The sequence below is a fragment of the Varroa destructor genome, unplaced genomic scaffold (assembly GCF_002443255.2).
Source record: "Varroa destructor unplaced genomic scaffold, Vdes_3.0 BEIS01000002.1, whole genome shotgun sequence".
Taxonomy (NCBI): domain Eukaryota; kingdom Metazoa; phylum Arthropoda; class Arachnida; order Mesostigmata; family Varroidae; genus Varroa; species Varroa destructor.
Window position 1 is genome coordinate 40,991 of NW_019211455.1, and position 25,311 is coordinate 66,301.

Sequence of the window (25,311 nt, forward strand, 5' to 3'; positions counted from 1 at the left end):
TATATGGGTCTGTATGAAATGGTCTATTCCTATTATGTTGTACTACACGTAAGATCGCATCTTTTTAAACCTGTTGATGGACTGTATCTAATAAGCTCGAAATCAAAAGCTAGAAACTTACGCGACTAGAAACTTACGTACGCGACAATAGTTTAAGATATCGTACAGTTTGAAGGGGTATTTATTCAAACCGCCAATAAATAAACTTACTTATCCTCAATGCATGCCCTTATGACCACGCAACTTTTATAGCGAGTTACGTATGGGAGTCCGACAAGGCTAGAAGAACCTATATATACATAGCGATTAAGGCTGGTTTGTTAACGAAAGTTTATTCATTAATATGTATGTTTGTGTATGAATCCGAATGTCCTACTCAGTATTACCCGCTAAAGCTATCATTTAGACTTCGCTCTGTTCCTATGTTAACATCAATGTGCTTCGTTAGTAAAAGCTGTCGGCATTTCATCGAGACGCTCGTTCGGTCAAGAGATAAGAAATTCGTCTTCTATTTATTGCGGAAAACTTCACGGGGTCTGAACGTCGACATTCATTTCAATGTCTATCGGTTGCACGATTTCTAAAGCAGCACACAGTTGTCTTAAAATTGACTAGGGATATTGACATTTATTTATAATTTTATTTGTATAATACAATCTTTTCAGACTTCAACCCTGTCCAATGATATATGCATATACGTTTGGTTGCTGTATCTTATATTATATATATATATATATATATATATATATATAATAAACTGTCCTACACTCTCACTGTTGACAACTTTTAGGTGTAGAAAGTATCCACCCTTTTGCAACTGACAGCTTGGCTTTTATTTACAAGCATGTAAAAAAACATTGAGCATCACGTTCTATCACGTCTAGTTAATTAACACCAGCAGAAAGTCAAATATACGTAAAAAAAGGCCTACGAATAAAGAGAATTCACTAAAGTCTTCGTGTATCTCCAGGAGTGACGCTGACCTCAACGATCCCAAGATCTGTATTCGATAAAGGTACCTCGTTTGGCTGCATTGGTTCGCCATTTTTCCTCAATCGTGCCTCTGGCAACTTCGCTTCACTTTGGCGTTCAGACAAAATATTATCGGTATTAAAATCTTCCCCATGTATCCGATATCCATGCAGAAAATAAGTCAAATTGAAGTTGGCGTGAAATCGACGTTCATGGAACGTTTTCTTGGCTAAGTGACTGTCCCTTACTACTGACACATGGACTTCGTGCCTCTGCAATTTTAGCTGAACATTTAACATTTAGCCATGCTGGAAGAAAGCCAGTCGTTTTTGTCTCCGACTCTAGAGATATCGGTGGAAAGCCATAAATCACTCAGAGGTGTTGCTCCTCATGAGTTTCCCATCAGCGGCCTCTTCAATGCGATCCTGCTCACCGGGCTTCTGGAGACTGATGGAGAAGTGGTAGAACTGGGCTCCAATAAGGCCGCCTAGATGCGGAACAAATGTGGCCACAACCCAAAATACGCCTCCGTGTGGCCTAAGAAAATGGGATGAAATAAGATTTATTTGTAGACGTCTTATTACATCTTGAAATAGTGTCATGAGCAATAAACTCTGTGGGTATATATATATAGATTGTAATAGAGAAATATACCGAGGCGAAATATATATACTTTAAAGTATATACATTTCGTCTCTCTTCCTCTGAATCGATTTACGGTTACGCGCAGTATGCGTGTCCTGCGTGCGTGTTCTGTAGACCCCAGTGCAATATAGACAACATCTATTGGCCAACACCAAAACAACGATCTCGGCGATCCAAAAGCAACGCTCATACACATTCAGTAGACAGACATATCTATCGTTAGCAGTCCTAGCAGAAACTCCACAATCTAAATGACCTTATCTTATTTGCGCGATGCAAAAATCTTAATCTGCGCTGTGAGAAAATTCTGAACGTTGACAATCAAATAAGATCTTATCTATTTTTAACCGTCTAGGTAATACATCAGTGTCAAGGCCAAAAATATATCAACTGATGAAATCACTAACCGTACTTCAATTTCATGAGGTAAACAAAGATATCGATCTGTTTCACTTTATTAAAATAGAGTCATATTCCAAATCAAAATCGGTATATTTATGTGACTCAATATTACCGAGAACTAATAATTTTTCTACGTAAAATTGATTCTTCATAACAGTGTACCACGCAGCTCAATGCTACTGGCGAAGCGGTGCTTAAATAACACTACCGATATATCACGTTTCTATTTCGTCGCATGAAAGCACTACAGCATGCTGTAGCTGACCTCAAGTGTTGAAAAATAGAATCGACAACCAGAAATGCGGCGAGCAATTTAAAAAAACAAAAAAAAAACAATCGGAACAGCTGAGTTTTCCGTCATTAATAAGCCTGCCGATGAAGTTAGTGCTGGCTTTCGGCGACAGCATGGACTGAAGCCGGCCTCACAAAAGCTACTAGCCAGAAAGGCTCTATAGTCGTACAGGCTTCAGTTGAGGATGGACATGTTTTTAGAGAAACGAATGCCTCGACACGATAGGCCCGATAATAAGCTTTCTCCAAGCAATATACATGAAGAACGTGTGGAGTTCGAAGAAGGGGATTTGTCTCGACATTAAAAACCTTTGCATAAACATTGAGATCGCGCTCCTCAGAGTTCAAACTCGATGTGGTGTCGGCCTCTTTTTTCGATCAAGTCCGTCAACGACAGCCTCGCAAATAACATCACAAGCCGTAATTCGTTACCAGCAGGCGATACTGCTACAGCGGAGAGTTGCTAAAAGGATTGCTTACAACATTGCCAGGTGACCTAAGCTTTCTTTAGGGGGTGAAGATCAATACGCCAATAGCTTTCTGAGGGCGAACAACACGCCTTATCAGCCTTTCTCGTCGCCTGCAGAGACGAGTCAATTTCAAACAACAAGCCCTGATCGGGTTAACGTCCCCTCTGAACTTCAAAAAAGTTTACAACGACATCTGAATATCTTAAGGCGAACCAGTGGTGGCCCCACGATTGGAGACTTCCTGAACCAAACGCAGTGAGGCACCCGTCCCGTCCTACCACAGAAATCCTTGATTATGCAACTAGTCCCACGCTCGCACACGAAGACGGGGACCATGGCGAAACTTTAGGAGACGCTAAGAATTGTGCAACTGTATTTTGGAGAGTAGCCAGGCCCAACCGTCTTAGTGACCGAATATTAGTCTTCTATAACCGCCAAATCGGAGACCTCGCACTGACACTAACTAGCCATGACTAATATGGTAGGGCTGTCCGGCGTCCGGAGGCGGCGACGTCTTAGGTACGTCCTACGGATAGTGACTCGACTTTGACACGAGCTCGTTAGTGGAATTCAGGTCATGTCTTCAACCGATAATGAGTCTCCTATTATGGTGGCTGGGTGCTCCTATACTTGATTAGACCGTCCCATGACAGCATCCCGGAACACGCTAAATGAACAACACTGTTGGACAGTCAGTTCACAGCAGGTGCCCACACTGCCTAGCTGCGCAGGGAACTCTGTTATATATGTCTTTACCAAAAATGCTAGCAGAAAGAGGGTCTCTTTCCGAAGACTCACTAAAGGAGAACGGATATTGGTAAGAGCACGTGCTTATCGGGATGGACCTGCAACTGCTAGAACGCGCCCATGGAGTAATCCCGGTACCTGGCTTAATCGACACCGACATCTATGCCCACTGCCTAGATATTATTCAGCGTGCGGTACACGTCTCGCTCGTCTAGACAGACATAGTCTGCGTTTGATGGTGCGAAAACGTGCGAAGACTTTAGGCTCCAGGCGGAAATCCGGCCGATCTGCACAAATTATCTGTGAAGATGTACTGCAACGCATCTATACTTACTGACCGTTTTATCAGAATGTTCTGTACAAACTACATTATCCCTCAGTGGCTCGGTTCACTTATTACAGCGTGCCATGACGCAATGATAAGAAAATGGCGAGTCCTAGAAAAGGAATGCATAGTCCTTGATGTGATGAAAGCGCTGGAAAGCTTGCATTCGATCAGAATAGTCGAGCCAGACAGCTTGAAGCAAACATTTGAAGAGCGCACTAGCTCTCTTGCAGAGCTAGTGCGCTCTTCAAGTGCGCTATAGGCTTGTTCTCTACCTTTTAGCACAAATTTTGAGCAGGTCCTGGAAAAGGTGAGCGGAATTTTCAAAGAGCAACATACATTTAGAAAGAAGGAGGCCACGGTCCCTAGGATTCTCCCAATGGATATTAAGCATTTTACGCGGATTTTTATGCGGAAATTTATTCGGATCTTTCATCAATTATGCTGTATTTGTGGACTGGTAAGCAGCATTTGACTTCATGTCTACGGATTCAGTATTAACAATTTCCGCAAAAGCAAAACTAACTACAAGCATGGCCGATTTGCTAACATCCACATTTAAAGAAAACGATTACGATCGACAATGGAGTCCCAGAATTGACGTTATTTACTCAAACCTATTGGACCGGCATAAGAAGACACTAAGTCTTTGTTCTCTTCGCTGTCAAGGGACTTACCCGAGCTTACTTCTGTGAACAGATCACCTAATCGTCTAATAGGTTTTAGATATAGCAAGCGTTAGCTGGACTGCATACACTTACCACGGATTTAACAATGAACCTCACATAAAGATGGAAGTTCAGAAACGGACACAAGATGGCAGCTAAAGATACCTTTGCTATATTGGGCATCCCTCTGAGTTAAGTCAACAGTTTCATGCAGTCAGAGCTGTGCACAGCGTACGATGGGTGCAGTTCCATATCAGATGCCGGTGAATAGTATAAACAGGCATCGGGTGCGATAGTCATCACTAAGAATTGTCAGTGCCTGGCCATCTCAACGTCTCTTCCATCTTGAAAGTCGTTTCAGTAGCAGCAGAAGTGAACGGCGTCATACGATAGAATTTCACCATAGAGAACACTAAGCACCTAGATGCGGCTAAAGGCATCGTTTTAAAAAAAAGTACATTGGGACTGCACCATTCAGCTGGAGACAGACTCGCCTAGTTTCTTGCCAACACGCCGCCGCTTCTCGGTGAAAAATTCAGAATGTGCTCCAACTTTTCGCGCACTTCTTCCTTCACGGAAAATTTCAGCGACCGGAAATGTAAATTCGTTGAAGTCGACGTTGACTTTCTCAGCACAAAAGCGATAAGGGACACGTGAGAGGAATAGATTGTTCAAATGCTTCGTAGTTACCGTTTAGTACCGAATACAGCGGACTTACAAAAATCCATTGAGAACTATCTGCTCTAAATGGGGACAATTTTCCAGGTACACTCCCTAGGAAGCCTTACACCGTACCGGAACTATATTATGATATTCTGAGATTATTTGTGAATAATTTTTAGCACTGTGTTTACGAATATGTTTATATATGCACAGAGTGTAAATGGTAATCATCACTAAAACGCGTGATAAAGTTATAGGAAGCAGTCCGTATTTCCGTCTTCGCGAGATTCACTATTAGGAATTTCATCTAAATTCAAGGTTTTATTTTTTTATTGCCAAAAAGTTTGGCCCGTAGATAGTCGAACCTCTGTTTTCTTGCATTTTTTTTTGTTTTTGATTAAAACTAAAATGAATTTGTTTTCAAAAAGAGGTGTAAGATATTTAGCCTTAAGAAAGAAATTATTTAATAAAAATAATTGATTCAGCGTTCACTCTTAGGGGTCCAGGGGACATACCTGGTCTCTTTTAAGGGAGTCTACAGTAACAAGATTTGATAAGAGCGCTTGGAGAACGTCAATAGTACTTACAAGAAGCCCTCAAAACTGTAACCAGCGATTACGGTGAAGAGTCGGGGTGCCAAATCCCTTGCGGGGTTCATTGCCACAGCGCAATTGTAGCTAAGGGTCGATATGATTATCATGACCATGAACGACACGCACGGAGCCCACAAATAGATAGGGATTCTCGAGTTATATTCGTCCGTAATGGCGCAAATTGCATATAGCAAAAGCGCACTGCAGAGCATCTGTAGCACATACAAGTATAGGCGTTATTATTACGGATAGATGCAAGACAAATTAACACTAACATATTCCAGTACAATTTGTTTCTCTCCACAAGTATGTGACAGTTTTCTAGTATAAGGCAGCCTTCATATCATGAACTAGATATATATAAGATAAAAGTTCGTACCTCGGCGGAGGGAAACACGCAAACTTTGGAGTTATGCAAATACAAATAGAGTACGTAATCATACCGTGTCGAAGATGCAGGTAATAATTGATACGCCAGCATTGGGGTAAGTGGCAAAGAATATCCCAGTAGCGTTGGGACTTCCACCAAAGACACGTACGCCTCCATCGAATTTGTTGATCCCCTCGGCAAAGTTCATGTACGTGATGACTGCTCCAACAAAAGCACCTGAAAGAAGCAAGCCAACGTTAGCGTTACTTCTTACCCACGGTGGCTGTGGTCGAACACATATAAATTTGACATTTCCGTAAAAACTACTTAGGGACCCATTGAGAACTTACTGTTCACCCCTAAATGTGACAAATGATCTGTATTCGACATACCTAGATCTATGCTGATGTAGTCAAATCACATCGCTGATTGCGCTACATCCCCATCGATCTGGTAGTCACTGAGTCACTAGGTTTGGAGTCACTGAGCTAAAATCCGCAAGGATTTATAATATATAAAACCAGTTTAGTGTTACTCTGTCCTACGTAGTGTTACTCTGTATCGTACGTGCACTAAAATAAAGGACTAAACCACCGTCTCTTTATAGACAGAAAAGTTTCTATTTCGTGTTTTTTACTCGCGCTTGATATTCACGAAGTTGAACAAAAAATACAGCTCAATGGGTGCCTACATATGTGGCGAAATGAGTTTTCCATGAAAACTTATGATTTCATCGTTGTGCACATTCGTAGTAAACTTTCAGTAAGTGAAGGGCTATGCGTGTGAAACGTTATCTTCTTACGCAGCCTTACATAGGTTTCGGCCATCCTTGTAATATCGCATTTGCTATTAGCTGCTATATTGATTGGCATATTTTTAAATACTAGCCTTTAGATTGTTTCACGTTTGAGAATAGCTTTCAGATGGGACATAAGTGGGTGCTGAACAGGAACAGGCGATTGGCAAATCAATGTGTTAATTAGTCGATTGTTTCATTGTTGATAGGTGCTAGCTTTGGTCTTAAACGAACCATTTTCTGATGAGATGCATACTAGTTTTGTTGGGAGTCCGTTCTCCGATCCCTGTCCCGCCCGGAATGACTGGCCAAATGCATTCATATATATATATATATATAGCGCCTTTTGCCGACCGACCACTAAAACCCAAATATTTGGCTTTCGGCGCATGCGCTAGTAAAAGGTCGAGGACCATTTTATCATTAGAGTAAAGTTGTTATCTAATGCGCGGTCAGCGATCGTAAGCCCATGCCACCTCAGATCTTCGCGCTGTCGTGTCTTCATTTCCTTATTACATTGCTTTTCGTGCTAACTAATTTTACGCTTTTGATCGGTTATACTCCACTTGTGTGATACAGCTGCTAGAGTGGATAGCACTATTTGGTGTCTTGATTCGTTGTATTGTTCCCTCGTATTCGATTTAAACCCTGCTTGCCTAATAGGATATACCCTAAGCCATATTGCGTTCTCACACTTGAAACTGCAACAGATCACCATAGCAACACGATCCCCCAATAGTCAACGACTGCCTTAGCGTTAAAGTCTTTTTTTTACAAACAAATACAAAAAATTTAAAAAATACAAGAATAAAATTTTGCGGATTGACATATACCATACAACAGGCAAAAATATCTCAACTAGCCAATCCATCGCACAGGTTCCCCGATACTGTAAAAGATGGGCCAACGAGGGTCAGGAACGTACACGAAAGCATTCCATATCGGTAACACAAACGCCTATATCTATACAGCTCAGTATATTATCGGATAGATAAAAGATTCTGCGTCAACCAACCGAGTGATCGGTGCTTCTATAAAGATATAGGTTTACGCAGGGTGGCATAGGTAGTAGATCGTCTGTTGTGTAAACGTGCACATCGACCGAATGTATTTGTCTGTGGCATTCAAAACGTTTAACAGATCGATTTCATCATCATTTTTATAATTAAGCATCCAATGCACTCATCATCCAAATTGTATGTCATTTGAGTTACCTTATGGATCATGTTTGCAGGCTATTCTATAAACTGAATAGACCATTGATGAGGAAAATCGTAAATACCATTTCACACATAATCCAGTTCTGCTGCCGAGACAGCCGCGTGCCACATTGAATAGGTGAACGGAGGGTGCCCCTGGCCGTCCTGCCCGTAACGACGACATTATGGCCTTACCTCACTTGTTAACAAGCGGAAATACATTTTCGTAGTCGATTGTGAGCCTATGCGCGTGCGTTGATGAGCCGTTGGCCGTATCGAGTTTTAGCTGTTTCTCAGCACACTGAAGACAACTACGTTGTTTATTAGGCAAGGTCTAGGATGGCACTACTACAACTGGGTGGATGGGTGCTTTAAAGGGTTGACTTCAGCCATATTCAATTTCATATAGTCACCTGTTAACTGTCATCGTCGCCGTGTACAAACGTGTCAATGGGTTTTCACCTCAAACTAAACAAAGATTGCCAAACAAGTGGTATCGAGTTAGTGCCGCCGAGCGTTCATCTCGAACGGATTTGTGATGACTGCTGAGTAAGGCCAAGATACGTTACTACGGACGACCTTTAGACTTATTATCGTGACTAAGTTTTGCGCAATAAGCTCGTCCTTATACTTATATATTATTGAAAGCTAGTGTGAAATGGCGCCAGCAAAGGAAAATATTTTTTTTTTATTACAAGCTTTGTACATTTAACATTTTAATAGAATACAACATCAATTAGGTGGGCTCCCTTGAATTCCTTCACGGCAGTTGCTCAACAAACTTGTCCCTACTTTTTTCCTACACTTTCTTTATTTCCTAAACAGAAGCGCGCTCATTTTCGTTGTGTTTGTTTACCGTCCGTGTACTGCTGTAGCACACCAAAAAAAAAAATCGAGCGGAGTTATGGCACATGATTTAGGGGCCATTGGACGCTCCCCCGGTTGTTCACTGTGGTAATCCTTCAATAACGCGACGACGTTATTGGTCACGTATTTCACGAACTTTTTCAACGATTTGGATACAAGGATGCCTGAAACCATCTCCTGATAGCGGACAGAGTTTATAGCCTCGTTAAAAAAAAAGGACCAACAATGACCTTGGCCCACGTACCACCCTAGACATCGGTTTTATTCAAGCGTAAACCCCCCTATTGTTGATAGCCCGAGCGGTCCTAGCCTACGACAATTTACGGTGTATATATTTAAATAAAAATAAGGCCAAATTTCAGAAAGAGGGCCAGCTTTATGCAGTGGCCAAGAGCTGGGCGAAGCGAATGACCGCCTTGAAAAAAGCTAAGGGAGCCCAGCTTATTGATATTGTGTTCCAGTATGTATAAAGTAGATTTATATATTATTCATTAGTATTCCAGAGATTTGTGATTTATAAAGCTTGCAGGCTTTATGTACTGTGCTACGTGTGGTGAGATCGACTGATTCGTTTTCGAGTGAACTGGTTACTCCCACCAAAACTAGCTGCATAAATATTTTATTCAGTTTTGTACCCTACAAATAGTATTAGTAGTTGTTGGTAGTATTGGTAAAAATAAACTAATAATTAAGGTGCTATAGCATATTATCGACCGAAGCACATTTTGCTTAACGTGTCAGAATCTGCTTGAAAAGGTAACTTAGCTAACTAACCCAGATATTGGGCGATTATATAGTGTGGAGCTTTTTTCCACGGGAATAGCCCACGAGACGCGAAAGACGTAGTAACAATTGGGTTAAGATGGGCGCCCGAATTTGACATGGCCGTCGCCATGCCGAGGAATACTCCACCCGCACATGCCACATTAGCGAGAAATGCGTTTGAGATCCCTGAGATCGCTACATTCAACGGTCCGGCGATATTAAACAACTGAAAAATAAAAAGATCATTGTAATATATCATGCAATAGTTGCTCATATAGCCATTTCGAACGCTGGTATTAACACCCGAAATAACAGCTCTATAGGCGAGTTCATTCGTAAACTGTCCATTGTTAACGTGGGCGAGTGTTACGTCGTTGTGTGTGGAGTAGACAATAGGCCTTAAGTGGACGTGTCGGTACTGATAGCGAGTCTCACCACCATAAAATACGAAAATAAAATAAAAATGGTAGCACAACATAACCTTCTGAACATACAGTATTAAATGGACGTCGGGTATTGTTTAAACGTTCGCAGTTGGTACTTCTGCATGAGTTCAATGCACCAAAAATTCAACAGACCGGATCAAGTGGAATGGAATACCATTCGCCTGTATCGGACGTAAAGCACGAAACGTTCAGTTTTAGTTATCCGTCATGATAACTTCATGATAAGTTTTTGCGACTTCCAACGATCTTTAATCGATCAAAGAAAAGACGGACACACAATAGATGGCCATGTGAGGCTCCAATCTCGATTACAACGGCTTGCTAGATATATTTGGTGGCGACTGAATCAAATTAATCCATAAATTTGAAAAAATCTAGTTAAAAAAACCGGACCACCTGATTTTTGTTACTCGTATTTAGCCAAAATGGCATATATTGACATCTATAAAGTTTCAAGACGTTCTCCAATGTACGCACTGGACCTTAAGGAAAAAATTTCATCGCCGTTTATGTTGGACATCATCTTAAGGACTAAGTAGACTAATACTATCAAAGACGCCTATTAGGTATTGACAAATTTCTTACTTCGAGCGGCCAACGTATACGTGTGCCTTAAGAGGGTCTGCTTACGAGGGGATTAATACTGCTACAGATTGGGTTGATATGGGTTGAGATAACAATTACAATGCACGTAGCAACGCTTCTAGGTACTCGAACAAAGCGCTCTTCTAGCGTATGATTGTATACTTTGAACCGTGAAAAAAAATTATAATTGTCAGGCAACTAAAGCTGTTGTTATAGCCATTCGAGATAGAATAAGTGCCCATTTATCATAAATGTTCGTTAAGAAATAGGAAAAGTTCACTTTCAAAGAGGACTTCAAGGTCATCTATCAAGGTAATCTATTTCAGTCTATCTTACGCAATGCAATTCGTCTCAACGTCTTTTTGTTTAGGCTGTTGCATCGAGTCGTGTGAGGTCTTAATTAGTGTCGTAAGGAAAAACTACCTATTTGTCAAATTGTGTTTACGCGTGTATATCACTAGGTCCTAAAAACGAGACACAGCGAGGCTTAAAGGGCAGCTCATTCCAACAGAATCTGTCTCTCAATATTTAACCTTAGTCTACCGTTGTAATTCTCTTATTAGCTAGGCCAGAAAAATACATTTAGGGTCCTTACGTCTTCAAGGACGAGACTGAAGGACAGCTGCCAATAACGTGCGTGTTAGCACCTTAACTGTACTACATATATAAACTAATTTAACCCATCTTATCCGTTTGTACATGCACGAGTTTGTTTATTCGCGACACGTAGGGTAATTGGGCGACATTTTCTAACACGCCCGCTCGTCTACGATTACGTGTAAAATCATCGAATTCACGTTTGCCATTGCCAACCGTATTAAATATGTTTCTTTTTGCTTCCGTCAATGACATGGGATAGAAAAAGCGTAAAAATGAATATTCAACCAAGTCAATCGATATAGCTTTTTAGTCATTTCTTGATAAAAGCCAAGGAGCAGATGAAACTTTTCCATTAACGCTTCCATTAGCGTCACGACCTTAAACCTCATTTACCAGCAGCGCACCTTTTTCGGCTCGTGTACAGAGTTCTGTTTGTCTGCTCTTTGTCTGTCTCTCGCTCTCTTCGAAAACGATATGATTTTAGCTGGCAAAAATAGCTCTTTTCTTTTTCAGCGTCAGATAACTAGGTTTGTTACACTGATCTGGTCTACGAATGCGGAATGATGGTAACGAGCTTGAACGTCATCGTGAAATAAAATAAGCGATAAAAGTCAAAGTTGCTTGTTGACTGTCCACTGAACGACAAATTTACCTTATATGAATATATATATATATATTATATATATATATATATATTATATATATATGAAAATGTGCTACAGTTCCAACATTGGAAATAATTAGACGCCGACTATAAACAAATAAATGGCGACAGACCATAGACATTCAGACGCCAGATCGATTACCGTTAGCTGATTTTTTTTTATTTTTAGAACATACGATGAGAATTTTTTTGGTGTTATAATAACTACGCTGTTACAGTTTGCTTCATCACAAGACAATAACGTTTCAGGATAATTCGGGCCTATCGCGCCAACTATGGTGCACCAGCGTTCGAATAAAACAATTTAATTACACAAACAAAGCGAGACCAACCTGCTCGGCGATAACCCTTTTAACAGTGCTGCACTTTTTTTTTAATAATAAATAGATATAGTAAATAAAAACCATATACAAATTTGAGTAAGCAAAAATAACGAGACAATGGAGTATAACAAACTGACACACGTTAAAAAGGTAACTTGCCGTCTATCGAACGTAGAACGTACTAAAAACTAATTTTAGAAAAGATATTTCCTTGGAGATAATTGAACGATAACGGAAAAGGTTCGGATATCCAATCGTTTATTATTCCACGCTTTATGTTCGTTATGCTTTCAAAGTGTTTCTGCGATACATTTTGCTGGCTTTTCTGTAGTTATTTTCCAGCGTGTCCTTTACCCAACCCTTTTCGACGACCTCTCGAACTCCAAGCAAGCTTCACGGGCCGGACAATGCTCATCGAGCAAAAAAAAAGAGGCCTCCAACGAAGTATAATACTCGACCATGTGATAAACAGAAAAAAAATCAAAGAAAAATAGACAATGAATGAAAATGCCAACAACATACGCGTCAAGTTATATCTGGTGAAGCTCTTTTATAATCTTCCTTTTTTTTTTTTTGGAGATCTTCATAAACTTGTCGGTTCGTGTAAAAACATTCTGACGGCAGGAAAAACTTTTGACCACACACACCCACTGCTATCTATACATACAACTGTGTGACGGAAGCAACTGCAAATTTACTGAACACTGCCAACTTCTTGTCAATGAAACAAATAAATGCTCTGTGTGATCGTACACGATATAGTGTGGGGACTAGAACTACAATTTCCGACCTAGAATTACTTGACTGCCTTCTACATATGAAATGTTGAGATCTCTAACCGCCTACTATGAACAAATTGTAATAGGCCAGTTGATTTAGGGCTCCTATAACAAACGGATTACATTGTTGATGCTATATAGCCGAAGTATTATTGTACTTTTCGCCAATACGAAAACGTATTGTACAGCCGTTTCGACTCAAGTATATAACATTGGCAAGTTCATCTTTGTACGCTCATCTAAAAAGTAGCTCTCTCCCCAAAGGACTTGAACTGAAAAAATAGGTTAAAATGAAAATACGTACCCATACTTATTCCTTTCTACCTTTCTATATCTATACCTAATGAATAGATAGATTTTACATTCATAGGTAAATCCTCAGCAAAATCACACTGACTGAAAGCTTATCGCGGAGACCATGCGAACGAGATGAGTTTCGTACGCGTGGAAATCGCAGCCTTTTACTCGATAATAAAAGCACAAAGACTGTCAATTCTGCTGTAAATTGTGCATTATAGTCGTGTATTATGTCATAACAAAGCACATTTTGTTACCAATAGTGTTAAATCATTGGCGATCTTGTAGCTATTGAACTCGGAACAATCCAAAGACTGATTCGTCACAGTCCCTATGTAGAATCACAGTAAAAGCGGCCAACTATGACAACGTACGTTTTTGTGCCATCGTTTCAGCAGTTACACAGAAAAATGCTTGTAATTGCTTAGTTGATGATATCCTGACCTGAGTAATTACGGAATATAATAAGATTAAGCTATATCTCTCCCCGAGTTAGGAAAATTGCCCCAACACCAAACTGCACCGTTTACGGATCTTCACCATCCCAGACCATCGCACCGTTTTGTCTATTATTCATATCGGCTATAGATATGGGTGACAATTGCTAATAGCATTGCACTTCGTGATTTAACGGTCTACTCGGAAATTAGCGTTCGCGCAATGCCCGCCAGGCTGGTTTTCTCGAAAAGACCTTCAAATAAATGATTTTAAAAATCGGCTGAGCTAAGTAATGATTTGGCGACCGTTGAACGCGACCGTTTAAATGCGCCACACAGTTAGTTCTCTGCAGTTAATGCGAAAGTTACTGGAAGGAAATACGTTGTAACTGGGAAAGTACCTAGTAAATTGATTTAAGAGCACTTACCGTTAGCAACATTGTTCCACAGAATTCGGATAGAACCTCCCGTGCTGTGTCAGTTTTCACTATACATCGGGTTGACATATTGATGAGTTGTTAAAAGCTTGTTCTCTAAAGACAATTATTGACTGCGAAGCTTCGTGTTATTTCACTCTACCAAAAATGAACGAACTCCCATATCCGATAGCAGCTTTATACTATTACTGCTGACGCCAGGCCATCATTAGACGCTATAGTGACGATTAAGCAACCTGGTGCCAGTAGCGACCCTTGACGCTTGTTTACTTCTTTCTACTTTGTCAGTGTTTTTTTCACCAGATTGCACTACAATGTCACCGTTGGAGAGCGCAGCTGGGACCTAATCTGAGCTACTAGATAAATAATAACGAGTACTTAGCGCGTGTGGCAGCAATGTATGAGTCCTTTTAAACGGAGATCGACATTCGACTTCCTATTGCTCCTTAGTAGATCGCGCCAGGGCTATATTTGCCACTTATGGTTGATTTGACTAGCCCGTCCCCCTTTGCTACTGCATTTCAATAAAGCCTTCTCGCACACGGGGAAGGGACGGCCCATGCAAGCTCATCTGCTCATACGGAGACACACACACGATTCACAAGGATGCCCGTGACACTTATCCAACCGGTCGGCTCAGCTTCTAAGAGTCTGCGTCGTATGTTACGCCGGTGCTTAAAAAGATGTCTCGACAGCGGATGCTGTTCGTCGTTACGATATACTAGCAGATGCACGAGAGCAGATGCTGAAAGTGTATTATACCAAAAAAATGTACACAAGAACAGGCGTTCTCAGAAATAATCCGCAAGGTTGGGTCCTCACACCGCCGTAGCTGTTGTGGGCGACGTACTACTTAAAACGTGAAGCGTTTCTTAAGAATCTTTCAATTCATGGTCAGGACTATTATTGGCGGCGATCCTTAATTGAACCAAATCTGACAGCAGTGCACCTTCAAATAGCACGTAGCAAAGCGTAAACTTGTGACCTCAGAGCTAAGCTAACGGGACGGCTAGACCTGTGAGCTAAGACACTACGCCGCAGATTTCAGCATAGATGACGGGACATTTTTTTTAACGGATTACGGATCCTTACCTGGGCGGCCGCATTGCTAATAGGTGCTTTCGACCGCAGAAGTTTTTAGGATAATACTATGGGTCAAGCTGGCTGTCACCGCCGGCGGGACCCGTAATCTATCTGTTGTCCGAAGGATACAGCCCACATCGGCAGGTTAACGGCCAGTTAAGAGTGTCTGCTGTAAGAAAACAGGTAAACAACGACTTAGCTCGTTCATAAGAATACAAGAAATGTATTATCGATTATATTTACAATTTTCGCGGGTGTCAATGTTCTCAAGTAGTTCTGATGAAGAACATCCGTTCTCTTAACTTGGTCGGCTTTTAACGCTTTCATGGAAAATTGTATCATAAACGACTACAGTTTTATTCAAAACCGACTGTAAACGAAAGTACTGAATAATTTCTAGTCTCGTTTATCACAGTTGTGGTAACTGAGAGTGGACCTTAAAGGATGCTGCGTTTACACATTATCACGGCGGCACAACATTAAGTCAAAAGCCGATTTCCAGAGCGCAAGAAAAAATTAACCTTGACAAATAAGCATGATGTCATAGCTTTACTGACAGATGACGACTTTTTTTTTATGCACGCAGTACAGTTAATTTCCAAACAATTGGCGTTGACGCCAATTCAGCGTCGACCGTAGAGCGCGATCTCGCCTCAGGGTTATACTTCGGTTCGCTGAGCTTTCTTTGGAGGCACATCGGAAAAGCTAAAAAATAGACATGCTGTATCGTTCTATTTTTTTGTTATTATGCCGTCTTTGGAGGATCGCCGACGTATTCGAGACATGATCACAAACGCAAAAGGCGAACGAACATCTAGAAAACCCTACACGAGTGATAAGTTAACGTAGGTACTCTCAATGGATAGGAGCCATTAATGTTACCGTACCGTACATGATTTCGGTTAAGTGCGCGCTTTACTCAACTACTTTACACACCTTAGATAGAACACAGTATATCTTATAGGTAATCTTGTGATGTTACCCGATAAGTGTTGAACCCGCTGCTACTGATGTGTGCTTGAATTAACGTATCAGAGAGAATAGCTCAAAAAGCTCGTGAGCGTTCGCCGACATTGTAAGTCACAGTATCGCATAGTTTAAAAAGTTTCTGGACAATTTATTTATGTGTTCTTTTACACATTAGCCACATTTAACATGTGAAGAATGAAGTAGAATTAGGATTATTAGCTGATCATAGATGAACCAACTGAGGCATTCATATAACAAATAGTTAATAAACAGTAAATTTGTGGGTCGACAAATAATAACCATATTTGTTGTCCGTATTTTTTTGCTTGGTAAGGTAGAAGTAATGTGCTAAAGACCTCTAAAAAGCACTGGCTGTAGGGTAAACACAAGCGAATTCAGCTAAATTACTTGGATATTAATAACAAAAGTCGACGTTTTCATGAAGGCACTATGTGCATACCAAATAAAAACAACAAAATGACGCGTACCGCTGTGTCACTTCGTATCATTCACATTTTATACACATTATTCCTAGGACACTTCGAATGGTTGGATACGTCTGTACTAACGCCGGTAAGTATTACTTTCTTAAGCTTAAGTCTTATCAGACTGCTTCTTTACTAAATTCTACAAACATCCGCATTCGATTGGCGGAAACGATGTCTGTTTAGCTACACAGCTTGCCGCTAGTTAACTTACGGGATTTCCTGTTGGCCTGTTTACGTTGTCCTGCCCGAGCCTGGGGTTCGCCTGTCACCTATCACGCTATCAACAACAACAATCACGCAACACTACCCGAAGCCCTGTAGGACGGAAGGTACACAGACAGTTTTTCGTCAGCCGCCGATAGCTGCCTGATCAGAGAGTGCGGCTGATCGGTCGCTGACCATTGGAGAAAGTGAGTCGTTACTTCGATTTAGATCGACCGACTTCGGCTCAAACGCAAACGCTCTGATCCCAGCAGCTCAATGCATCGAATGTCCGTACGGGGTACCCAAATCACACAGGCCCTGATCACAGGGAGCTCGGGTTAGACTATGTAAGCGTCAAGATGACAGAGCAAAAATAACGTTGTGGTACAGCAGCAGCATCAGCCATAAATTGCTTCAATTTCGCCTCTCCCTTGCTTTCTCTCTCGTTCCAAAGCACAGTTATCGCCTATCTTACCTTCCTTACATCACAGACCACACGTCAGAAGCTACTTCGATCACGAGCCACTCACGATTTTAGCCAAGAAGGCGTTCCGGCTCTGCATCTATTACCACATGCTGATACTAAGCAACCGTAGGATCGCGTGAGAAATTTCAGTGAGGCCGAAAAAGAAGCGCGACAAAACAGAAAGAGCGACTGTGCCTTTACCGTTTACGTAACGTAAGCGATAGCAGTATAGTATTGACGCGGTCGCGCTTTCGCGGCGTCGTTTGGTTTCTAACTCCTTCCACACGTGCCCGCCGCCGCCGCCGCCGCGCCTAGAACCACCCGGTGATAGCCGCGATGCTTAAACACGACGTCGCTACAAAATATGTGCCCCACACGGTCGTGCACGGCTGGTGCGCCTGCGCAGACGTAACGAACTGTTACAAGAGCAGCTATTAGAGAAGGATGGAATCGAGAAACGGTTACAGTTGAATATAGCGATCAGACAGGCAGACAGACAGGCAGGCGTCAGTTGCTTCGGTGAGTGCATCCACAATGAAAAGTCCATCAGCGCGCAATAGATGGTACTAGCTACGTCGTAATAGACGGTCGTCCCTAAATCAACTATTGCTCACGTTTCGGTGTCTACCTTAAATTTGTCGCTAAGTAGGACCTTACTTACCCCCCATGATGGCCAGCGCTGTCGCAAATCAGCTGCTAGTTTTGCCAGGGGCGGCGGTAATAGTGACGAAAGCATGACGGCCGCGAATCGACGGCGCTAGCATGAACAACGGCCATCTACGCAGGCGATATTCGACGCCAGCTGTTTGCTTACCTGATTCGAGCCGTCGGCCAACCGAGCGCCTACCGAAAACCTTAAGAAATCAATACGAAATTAACGAAAATCCAACGGGCGAATTCCACGAATTGACGTGAAAGGAGAATTCCATAGGATAACCCGATCCAAAAAGTCGATAACACCAATATGAACGTCCGACTGGTCTGAGTAGTTAACCGATTAAAACTATATCCATTGCAGTGATTAGCTCCCGCCTGTATTTGAGTCACTGTTGTTGCCGCTGAGCTAATAGAGCAGTAATACTAGAAACAGTTTACTTCGTTATTTTTTTTTTAAATCACTTTCATGTTTACAGCAACCATTGATAGAGATATTTCTAATATCTCTACCAATGGTTGCTGTAATAAATAGAAAGAAAGCATAGCGTCTCGGGTGAGTCTTGGAAAAAATTGCCTGTCATTTGTCCTTACTGGTGTGTTTCGGGCTTAAAGATAGGCCGATGCCGTTGACAAGCGTCGCGTCGGCCGTAACGTTTTCAAAACGTCTGCAAATTTACAGTAGACGCATTTATTTTGTACCGGCTGTTGTTCATTCTTCATGAAGCCAATGTGTATTTGCCTTGTGTATTAGAAATGAGCCTTTTTTAGCAACCATCACTGACGTGCATTAATGCGACTGTACGATGGTACGTGGGGTTCAGGCAGTGGTGGCGTAGATGGACCTGGCAGCTCTCATCGTTTACAAATCAGTGTTCCATATATAACTGAAGGAGTCATTTGCTACAACGGCGCTTAGTAACGACATGACCTTTATTACCTCATAAGTTCGAGGATAAAAATAAAAGTGAGCTTCTGCTTATTTGCATGCCTTGGTCTCACCGAAATCTGCCTCTTCTCATTTAGCATGAGCAGCGAAAATCAAAGAAGTATGTATAGAGAGGCCATTAGATATATATATAGCAAAAAGCCACCACGAAGTCTATCATCTAAACCTGTTTTTGCCAAAACATCGTTGTGAAGGTGCCCCTATAAAAAGTGTTTAGTTAGTTAGCGAGTGTTGTTACTACTAAATAACAACAATGTTACATGGATGCCGCCGTAGTCTGTCATTAAGAGTTTTATCGTATCGCCTAATGTTAGTTAGATAGCATAAAGATATATAAACTTTCATTACAGTTTCAACCACAGCTTCGTGTGTTTCGGGCTGAAAACAAAATTGAAATAGTTACGGGTGTTTTTAATTCCAGCGACGCGGCTTTCATTCATTATCTAATCAATACACAACGAGTGTAGCTAGAACGCGACGGCGCCACGCTCAGTGGACGCGCATACTTAGACGGGTTGTTTGTTGCTGTTAACGTAAGATAGTAGTACATCGGTTTTGAACAACGATAAGGAATAGCTATAGACAAATGTTACCCATTTCATAATTATCCACGTTTCCAAACGTCTTCCACTGTAGCGTAGTTGAAAAGCAGAACACACAGAAACTTTGAAGGTATAATGGCCATCTGTAGTAGGTTACTACTTTCAAAAGAAATCCATAAATCTTTACGGTAGACCTAGCTGGTGCTAGAGATAAAGTACTTTGTTTTTCCTCTCCTATATATATGTATATATATGCTGGTCGTGATTCGGCAAAGAGCCGCTAGCTGCTCGTTCATGGCACAAAAGCAACTGTGCTATACGAAAAGCTAGATCGTTTCGTACGAGAGCTCCCGCGTAAATCGATTAGGGTTTTCTACAGCGTTACAAATCTGAATAAAAAGACTAGTGGTTGAATCATATGGAGACAGAAGGCTGCTTTCAACGGGGCCAGACGGACCTTCTATGGCGACTTAATGTAACACCGAATAATTTACGCTCTGTGTTACGTACATTTCCAGGGAGTCAACTAATGTCCCATTTGCACTGACCACACGCAGCATGTAGCATACGTTCCAGACTGACTTTTTGGCTGGACGTCTTCTTCTGAAATAACTGGGTTCAGGAGCAAGGAATGATCGTATACAATCCGATCGGCATCCAAATGCTGATGTCACCCTCATATCTAACTGAAACACCAGGTCAAATTTACGCGCGCTTGCAAAATCAAAACGTCAATCCCTTAATTACCTTAATTTATTCACTTAGAATTCATTATTTGATCCTAGTACTCATCGCAACAGAAATCTAGTTATTATGTCTCGAGTAAATTGTTTCAATTTGTTTCGTGTCATATTTACAAAAAGCATAGATGCTCAAAGAGCGTCAAAAGAAAATTGTTTTATAGGACCAGTAAATCGCCTGTTACTTTGGCCGGCGAGCCTAATCCGTCCCTGATTTCGGGCAGCTAGACAGCTGGCATGAAAAAAACATTTATGTATTTTCATTTCACTCTAACTACTTTCACTTATTGAACTTCCTGATGACCGCGTAAAAAAACTACGTTTATTTTCATTAAGCTAAACTTTTTTTGCACATTTTTATATCAACAGTATTTCCTGTCACATTGCTAGCTAGCCATTCGGCAGGCAATTGCCGACAGCGCAACGCACGAGAAAGGCCTTCGTCTTTCCAACGGTTAATCCTACTAATTAACTTACTCGTCTTTTCGAAGATCTGACAAATTTTCGAAAGCCTCGTACCTTCCAGTGTCGTGTCGCTAATTTTTGGGGACCGGTCATGGTGAAGTATGTAAAACCAGCGAAATAGAAATCATCGTTTCCACTATCCAGTAGCTATTCAGTATCGTTTATATTGAAGTATACGCCATGATCGTACGAACCGTTGTGACTTTCGGCCGATCTCAAATCATTGGTTCGTGAAGCGCGAGAGTTCAAAGCAGCTGTCGTTGTTACAGGTCTTTCCAGATTAATTTCCACTCCAAACCGACCTATCGGCAATAGCATTTCAACACGAGTCTACCAATTCTTAAAGAAGAAGCAAATAGTAGCTACCGAATATTGTTACAATATCTCTTAAATTTAGGCTAACTGTTTGTTCCATTTTGTGGTTGGAAACCCCGCTTACCGTCGACGGCTCAAACGATGGCTATTATTGGAGTCAGGCTTTTACATGTCAATGGTTCAGTATCGGTTTGCTTTGCCGACGTACGGTAGAAACATATAACCATAAACCTATCATAGTATTTGTGGGTCTGGGCGGACGTTTCGGTTATTGCACCAATATAGATAACTCGATTATGTTAGCAGGCATAAATAAGGCCCCTTGGCCAAAATCGCAGATCGTCCAAACCTTGCTGTTATGGTATTGTAACGGTGGACACGAGATAATGGCCTGCGTTCATCTGTTTCGTTGTTTGTAACAAAAAAAAAATAACCGATTTTACGAATTCTTATCCGGATGGCGATAATCATAACATCTATGCGTGTTACTATGTAAAAGGACCACCGCTAGTACCGCTGCATCTTATTCAAAACACAAGCAAATATCCGTTAAGCACTATATACTCCTATTACTCTCATATTGTGACTGAGATATGTCTCGTACCAGTAAGAATATGAGGCGATAAACATAAAAAATGATTATTCAATCAATAAAAAATATTCTAATAAATAAAAAAAAATTAAAGATTTATTTATATTATAGAAATGAATTTCTTTTATGCGAGCATCTATTACAAGCGAAGAAAAAATATAATTCGAGACTTTGTCTTTCAAAAGAAATAAATAAATCAATCTTATAAAGATTTTATTTCCTTTTATATAAGAAGAAGTTGTCAAGGTAGTGATATATTTCCTTCGGGTATGCTGTACAAATAGCAGCAATTTGGTAGACAAACTATTGTGACAATCGCCATACCCAATTAAATTTACACAATGAAGACAAATAGAAAAGATGCGGTATATAACTTGAGAAAAAGATCTTTATTTAGAGAACTGAGAATTTAGGTTCGCATCATTTGCGTAGAGATTATCCGAGCGTATTTTGCGTCGGCGTAGTTTTAAAGTTTGTAAGTAAAGTAAATTTGCTTAGTCTCTAGCGGAATGTGTTGTTTACTTGATCTTTTCAGTGATCTGATGAGTCTGACGATCAATATTCTATGTAAACACATATCTTCTCTGAACAAATGTCTTCTACAGGGCGTATTATATCGACTGCAAAATTGCATATGTTATTAGAAAATGAAATACTTCCGTGACTGTTGCGCAAGAGAGTTTTGTCTGATGAGATCATCAGAGGAGTTGATCTGACGAGGCGTATGATACCTGTCAATAGACCAGCGTAAAATGAGCAAAGGACTGTCACTATTGAAGATGATCTTTGATTTCAGCTACTAAGAAATGGTGACACCAGCCGACCTTGAATGGAAGTCGAATATGTAAACGATTTTTGGCTAATTTTTCCACAAGCCACAAATCGGTTTACGTGTTCGCAATCTAGCTTTTGCTCCCGCAATCAGCGCGCCTTACCAAACATGAAAATGTTCGACCTTTCTGGCGTACGTTTCTTCATTGTGTAGTACGTCGATGGCGTTGGTCCATCCGTTTCTAACTCTGGAGCGTTGACAACGAAATCATCTACTGCGTTGTTTGCATTCGTACAGAAAGATTCTTATATCTAGTCGGGGCCATCTTGTGGTAACAATCGCACGTTCATATGTGTCGCTTTTCCTGACAAGTGCCGATGTAAATCTCTAGGCTCTGCAAATTCACAAAACTTGTCCGAGTTTTAGGCAAAATTGTGCTTCCTCTCACAGCGATAACATCCTCCTATCAAGAAGATTAGTAGTCAGACCTGCACGAATAGTGCGACGAAGAGCAAAGCATGGTTGACATAGGCTCCCTACAGACTCTACCTGGGTGTCCTGTGTGTGCTCTGAATTTCGGTGCACAAAGTTTTTGATCGTCCACAAAAGGCACTTTTGTTACAATCTAACAACGTTTAACCTTTCGTAGTATTCACATCTAAAGCTGTGCTCTTTGCAAGACAACAATTAGCTTCCTTTATCAACACAAATCTAGTTATCTTTGCAGACGAGAATTTTTCCGTCTATTTATAATCAGTTCATTATGGCCCGCGAACTATACATGTCGCATTGAACCCAGATCAGCGGTTTTTGCGTACGTTGACATAAACGCTTTCGCTCGACACCACGGTATTGTATCTAGCAGTTTGTAAGTTTTCTGTGAACAAGACTCTGTTCTATCTAGCCTCCGATGCACGCAGTAGCATTGTATTATGAGAGGTGCCACCGACCACCATTTACCCGCAGCAGTATTTTATTGATCTTCATTGCGCCTTAACGAGACTCGTGAGAACAGGATACACGAAAAAGGCACAGTGAAATCAACAGAACTTGAAGAGAAAGTTGTTGAAAAGATAAAAGCTGTTCATTGAAATGCTGTGTTAATCGCTTGTGCTCTGACACTTAGCCTGCGCTGACGCTATACCAAGTAAACTTCTCATCGATTAGTAAAAAAACTACGAGGTTTACTAAAAGTGACATCATCGGCTGAGAGAACAGTGAATTTTTTTTATTCCTCGCGTGTAACATAGTGTAACTTCCGCTGATTACTGATCTCTTTTTTACATTTTAATACTATGTTTTAGCGTAGTATTAGCATTCATATGTTCTATAAAACCGAATACCTTTTGCGGGCAGCAATCAGTCGCAGGGCCTTTTCTAATTGCCACCTCAAACAAGGCACAATAGGAAAATCAGGTATCATTTCAATAAAAGAAGAACCTATATAGAGCGACGGATATACGAGCGGCTTTGTGCACCCGTTCGTGATCAAAAAGGAAAAACTCGATCGGGTTAATACATGTCAGTGATCTAATAGCAGTCTGAGCCTAGTAATAATGCACACCTGATTACCTAGGCTAAGAGAAGGTTAACAAGCAATCACGGACGGAACAAGCAAAGTACACAGTAGGTAAGCCAAGATCGATAATGGACTGATAGACACGCAGCGAAATCGAGAGGCCTAGACAAACAACGAACACTTCAGCCTCGGTTGTTTTCGGTATTTCAGGTCTTCGTTCATCGTATAGCTTTGTATGTGCATTGCCCATCATGGCTGCTGTTGAACGATGCAGTTGCCCCCCACCGACGTATCCCAATAGAGAATTGGGTTGCGCAGGGAAATTTCTGCAGAGCCCGAGAACGGCATGGGCTGTTGGATGACTCAGCGATAAATAGGCGTATCGATGAGCAAACGAAATTTAATCGAACTAACACTCTTCAGTAACTTTATTTTCAGCGGATCAGACGACCGATGATATAAAAAATGCAAAAGCTTTGTAAAGTACTACATTAAACTATTCAATTATGTGCCATACTCTAGATTGTTTTAGTTGTTTTCTATTACTAGGTGTTTAAAATACAGTCAGACATCATGCATCTGTGCTATAGCGTGATAGTGATTAGCAATCTTGTTCGATAATCTTCCAAGTAAAACTAACGAAGATTTTCTATAAGTAAAATTAACCCTTATCTTCCATCGTTGGTAACGATCAACCGTTAAAAGCGCTAAGTATCATTGACAAAGATTGTTGATAACTATTTCTTATTAAGCTTCTAAATTTACGTGGAATAAGTATGGATTAAAGTGATTCATTTAGAAATTGTTAATTTCAAAGATAAGGACATGGTATATTATTATCCACTATTGATTTGGCTTTTCAAAAACGAAATGAAATTTCTCGCCCGCTCCTCTAATCAATTTATGTTTCGACAACCACAGTCGATACAAAATTTCTCCAATTCTCACAAATTTCTTATTAGAAAAAGCTGGACTGTACTCGCGTTTGCTGCCCCATTTAATCATTTAAAAGACCTACTCCTGGCATTCGATTGACGCTAAGATGACGTCCTCCGCTATTTATTTTTGATATAAGACCGTTGTGTATTCAAGAAGAACGATAGCTATCTTTAGATGTAATCCATTTCCAGTGGTGCTGTGTCTTTATTTAATTTCTTGTCAGAACTGCAAAAAAAAAATAATTACCATATTATTAATGAAGGTTCTACTGAC

General features: G+C 40.9%; 1 protein-coding gene and 1 long non-coding RNA gene across 4 annotated transcripts; one reads left to right on the forward strand and one right to left on the reverse strand.

Annotated features, from left to right (window-relative positions):
* Positions 1 to 596: 596 nt before the first annotated feature.
* Positions 597 to 17,597, reverse strand: LOC111244676 (aquaporin-3-like). Of its 2 annotated transcripts, none has more exons than XM_022791999.2 (7): positions 17,093 to 17,597; positions 15,434 to 15,590; positions 14,333 to 15,086; positions 9,783 to 9,999; positions 6,220 to 6,383; positions 5,771 to 5,988; positions 597 to 1,509 (listed from the first exon to the last, which is right to left on the reverse strand). In XM_022791999.2, exons 3-7 carry the CDS (start codon positions 14,408 to 14,410, stop codon positions 1,341 to 1,343), a joined length of 846 nt encoding a protein of 281 aa, XP_022647734.1. In that variant the 5' UTR covers positions 14,411 to 15,086; positions 15,434 to 15,590; positions 17,093 to 17,597; the 3' UTR covers positions 597 to 1,340. The 2 variants fall into 2 exon arrangements, with proteins under 2 accessions (XP_022647734.1, XP_022647733.1); XM_022791998.2 differs by having other exon boundaries at positions 15,434 to 15,593.
* Positions 17,597 to 24,620, forward strand: LOC147757207 (uncharacterized). 2 transcript variants are annotated; one of them, XR_015321196.1, is made up of 2 exons: positions 17,597 to 18,070; positions 24,310 to 24,620. It is a non-coding gene; the product is annotated as an uncharacterized LOC147757207 (long non-coding RNA). The 2 variants fall into 2 exon arrangements; XR_015321195.1 differs by having other exon boundaries at positions 17,937 to 23,429.
* The last annotated feature ends 691 nt before the right edge of the window (positions 24,621 to 25,311 follow it).

Bases quoted from the DNA above. Each gene is read 5' to 3' on its own strand.
- LOC111244676 (XM_022791999.2), bottom strand. From the start codon at position 14,410: ATGTCAACCCGATGTATAGTGAAAACTGACACAGCACGGGAGGTTCTA. The intron at 5,989-6,219 runs GTATGATTACGT...TATGTGCTACAG, and splicing joins TTACCTGCATCTTCGACACG to ATGCTCTGCAGTGCGCTTTT. The intron at 1,510-5,770 runs GTAAGTACTATT...CCATTTTCTTAG, and splicing joins TACAGTTTTGAGGGCTTCTT to GCCACACGGAGGCGTATTTT.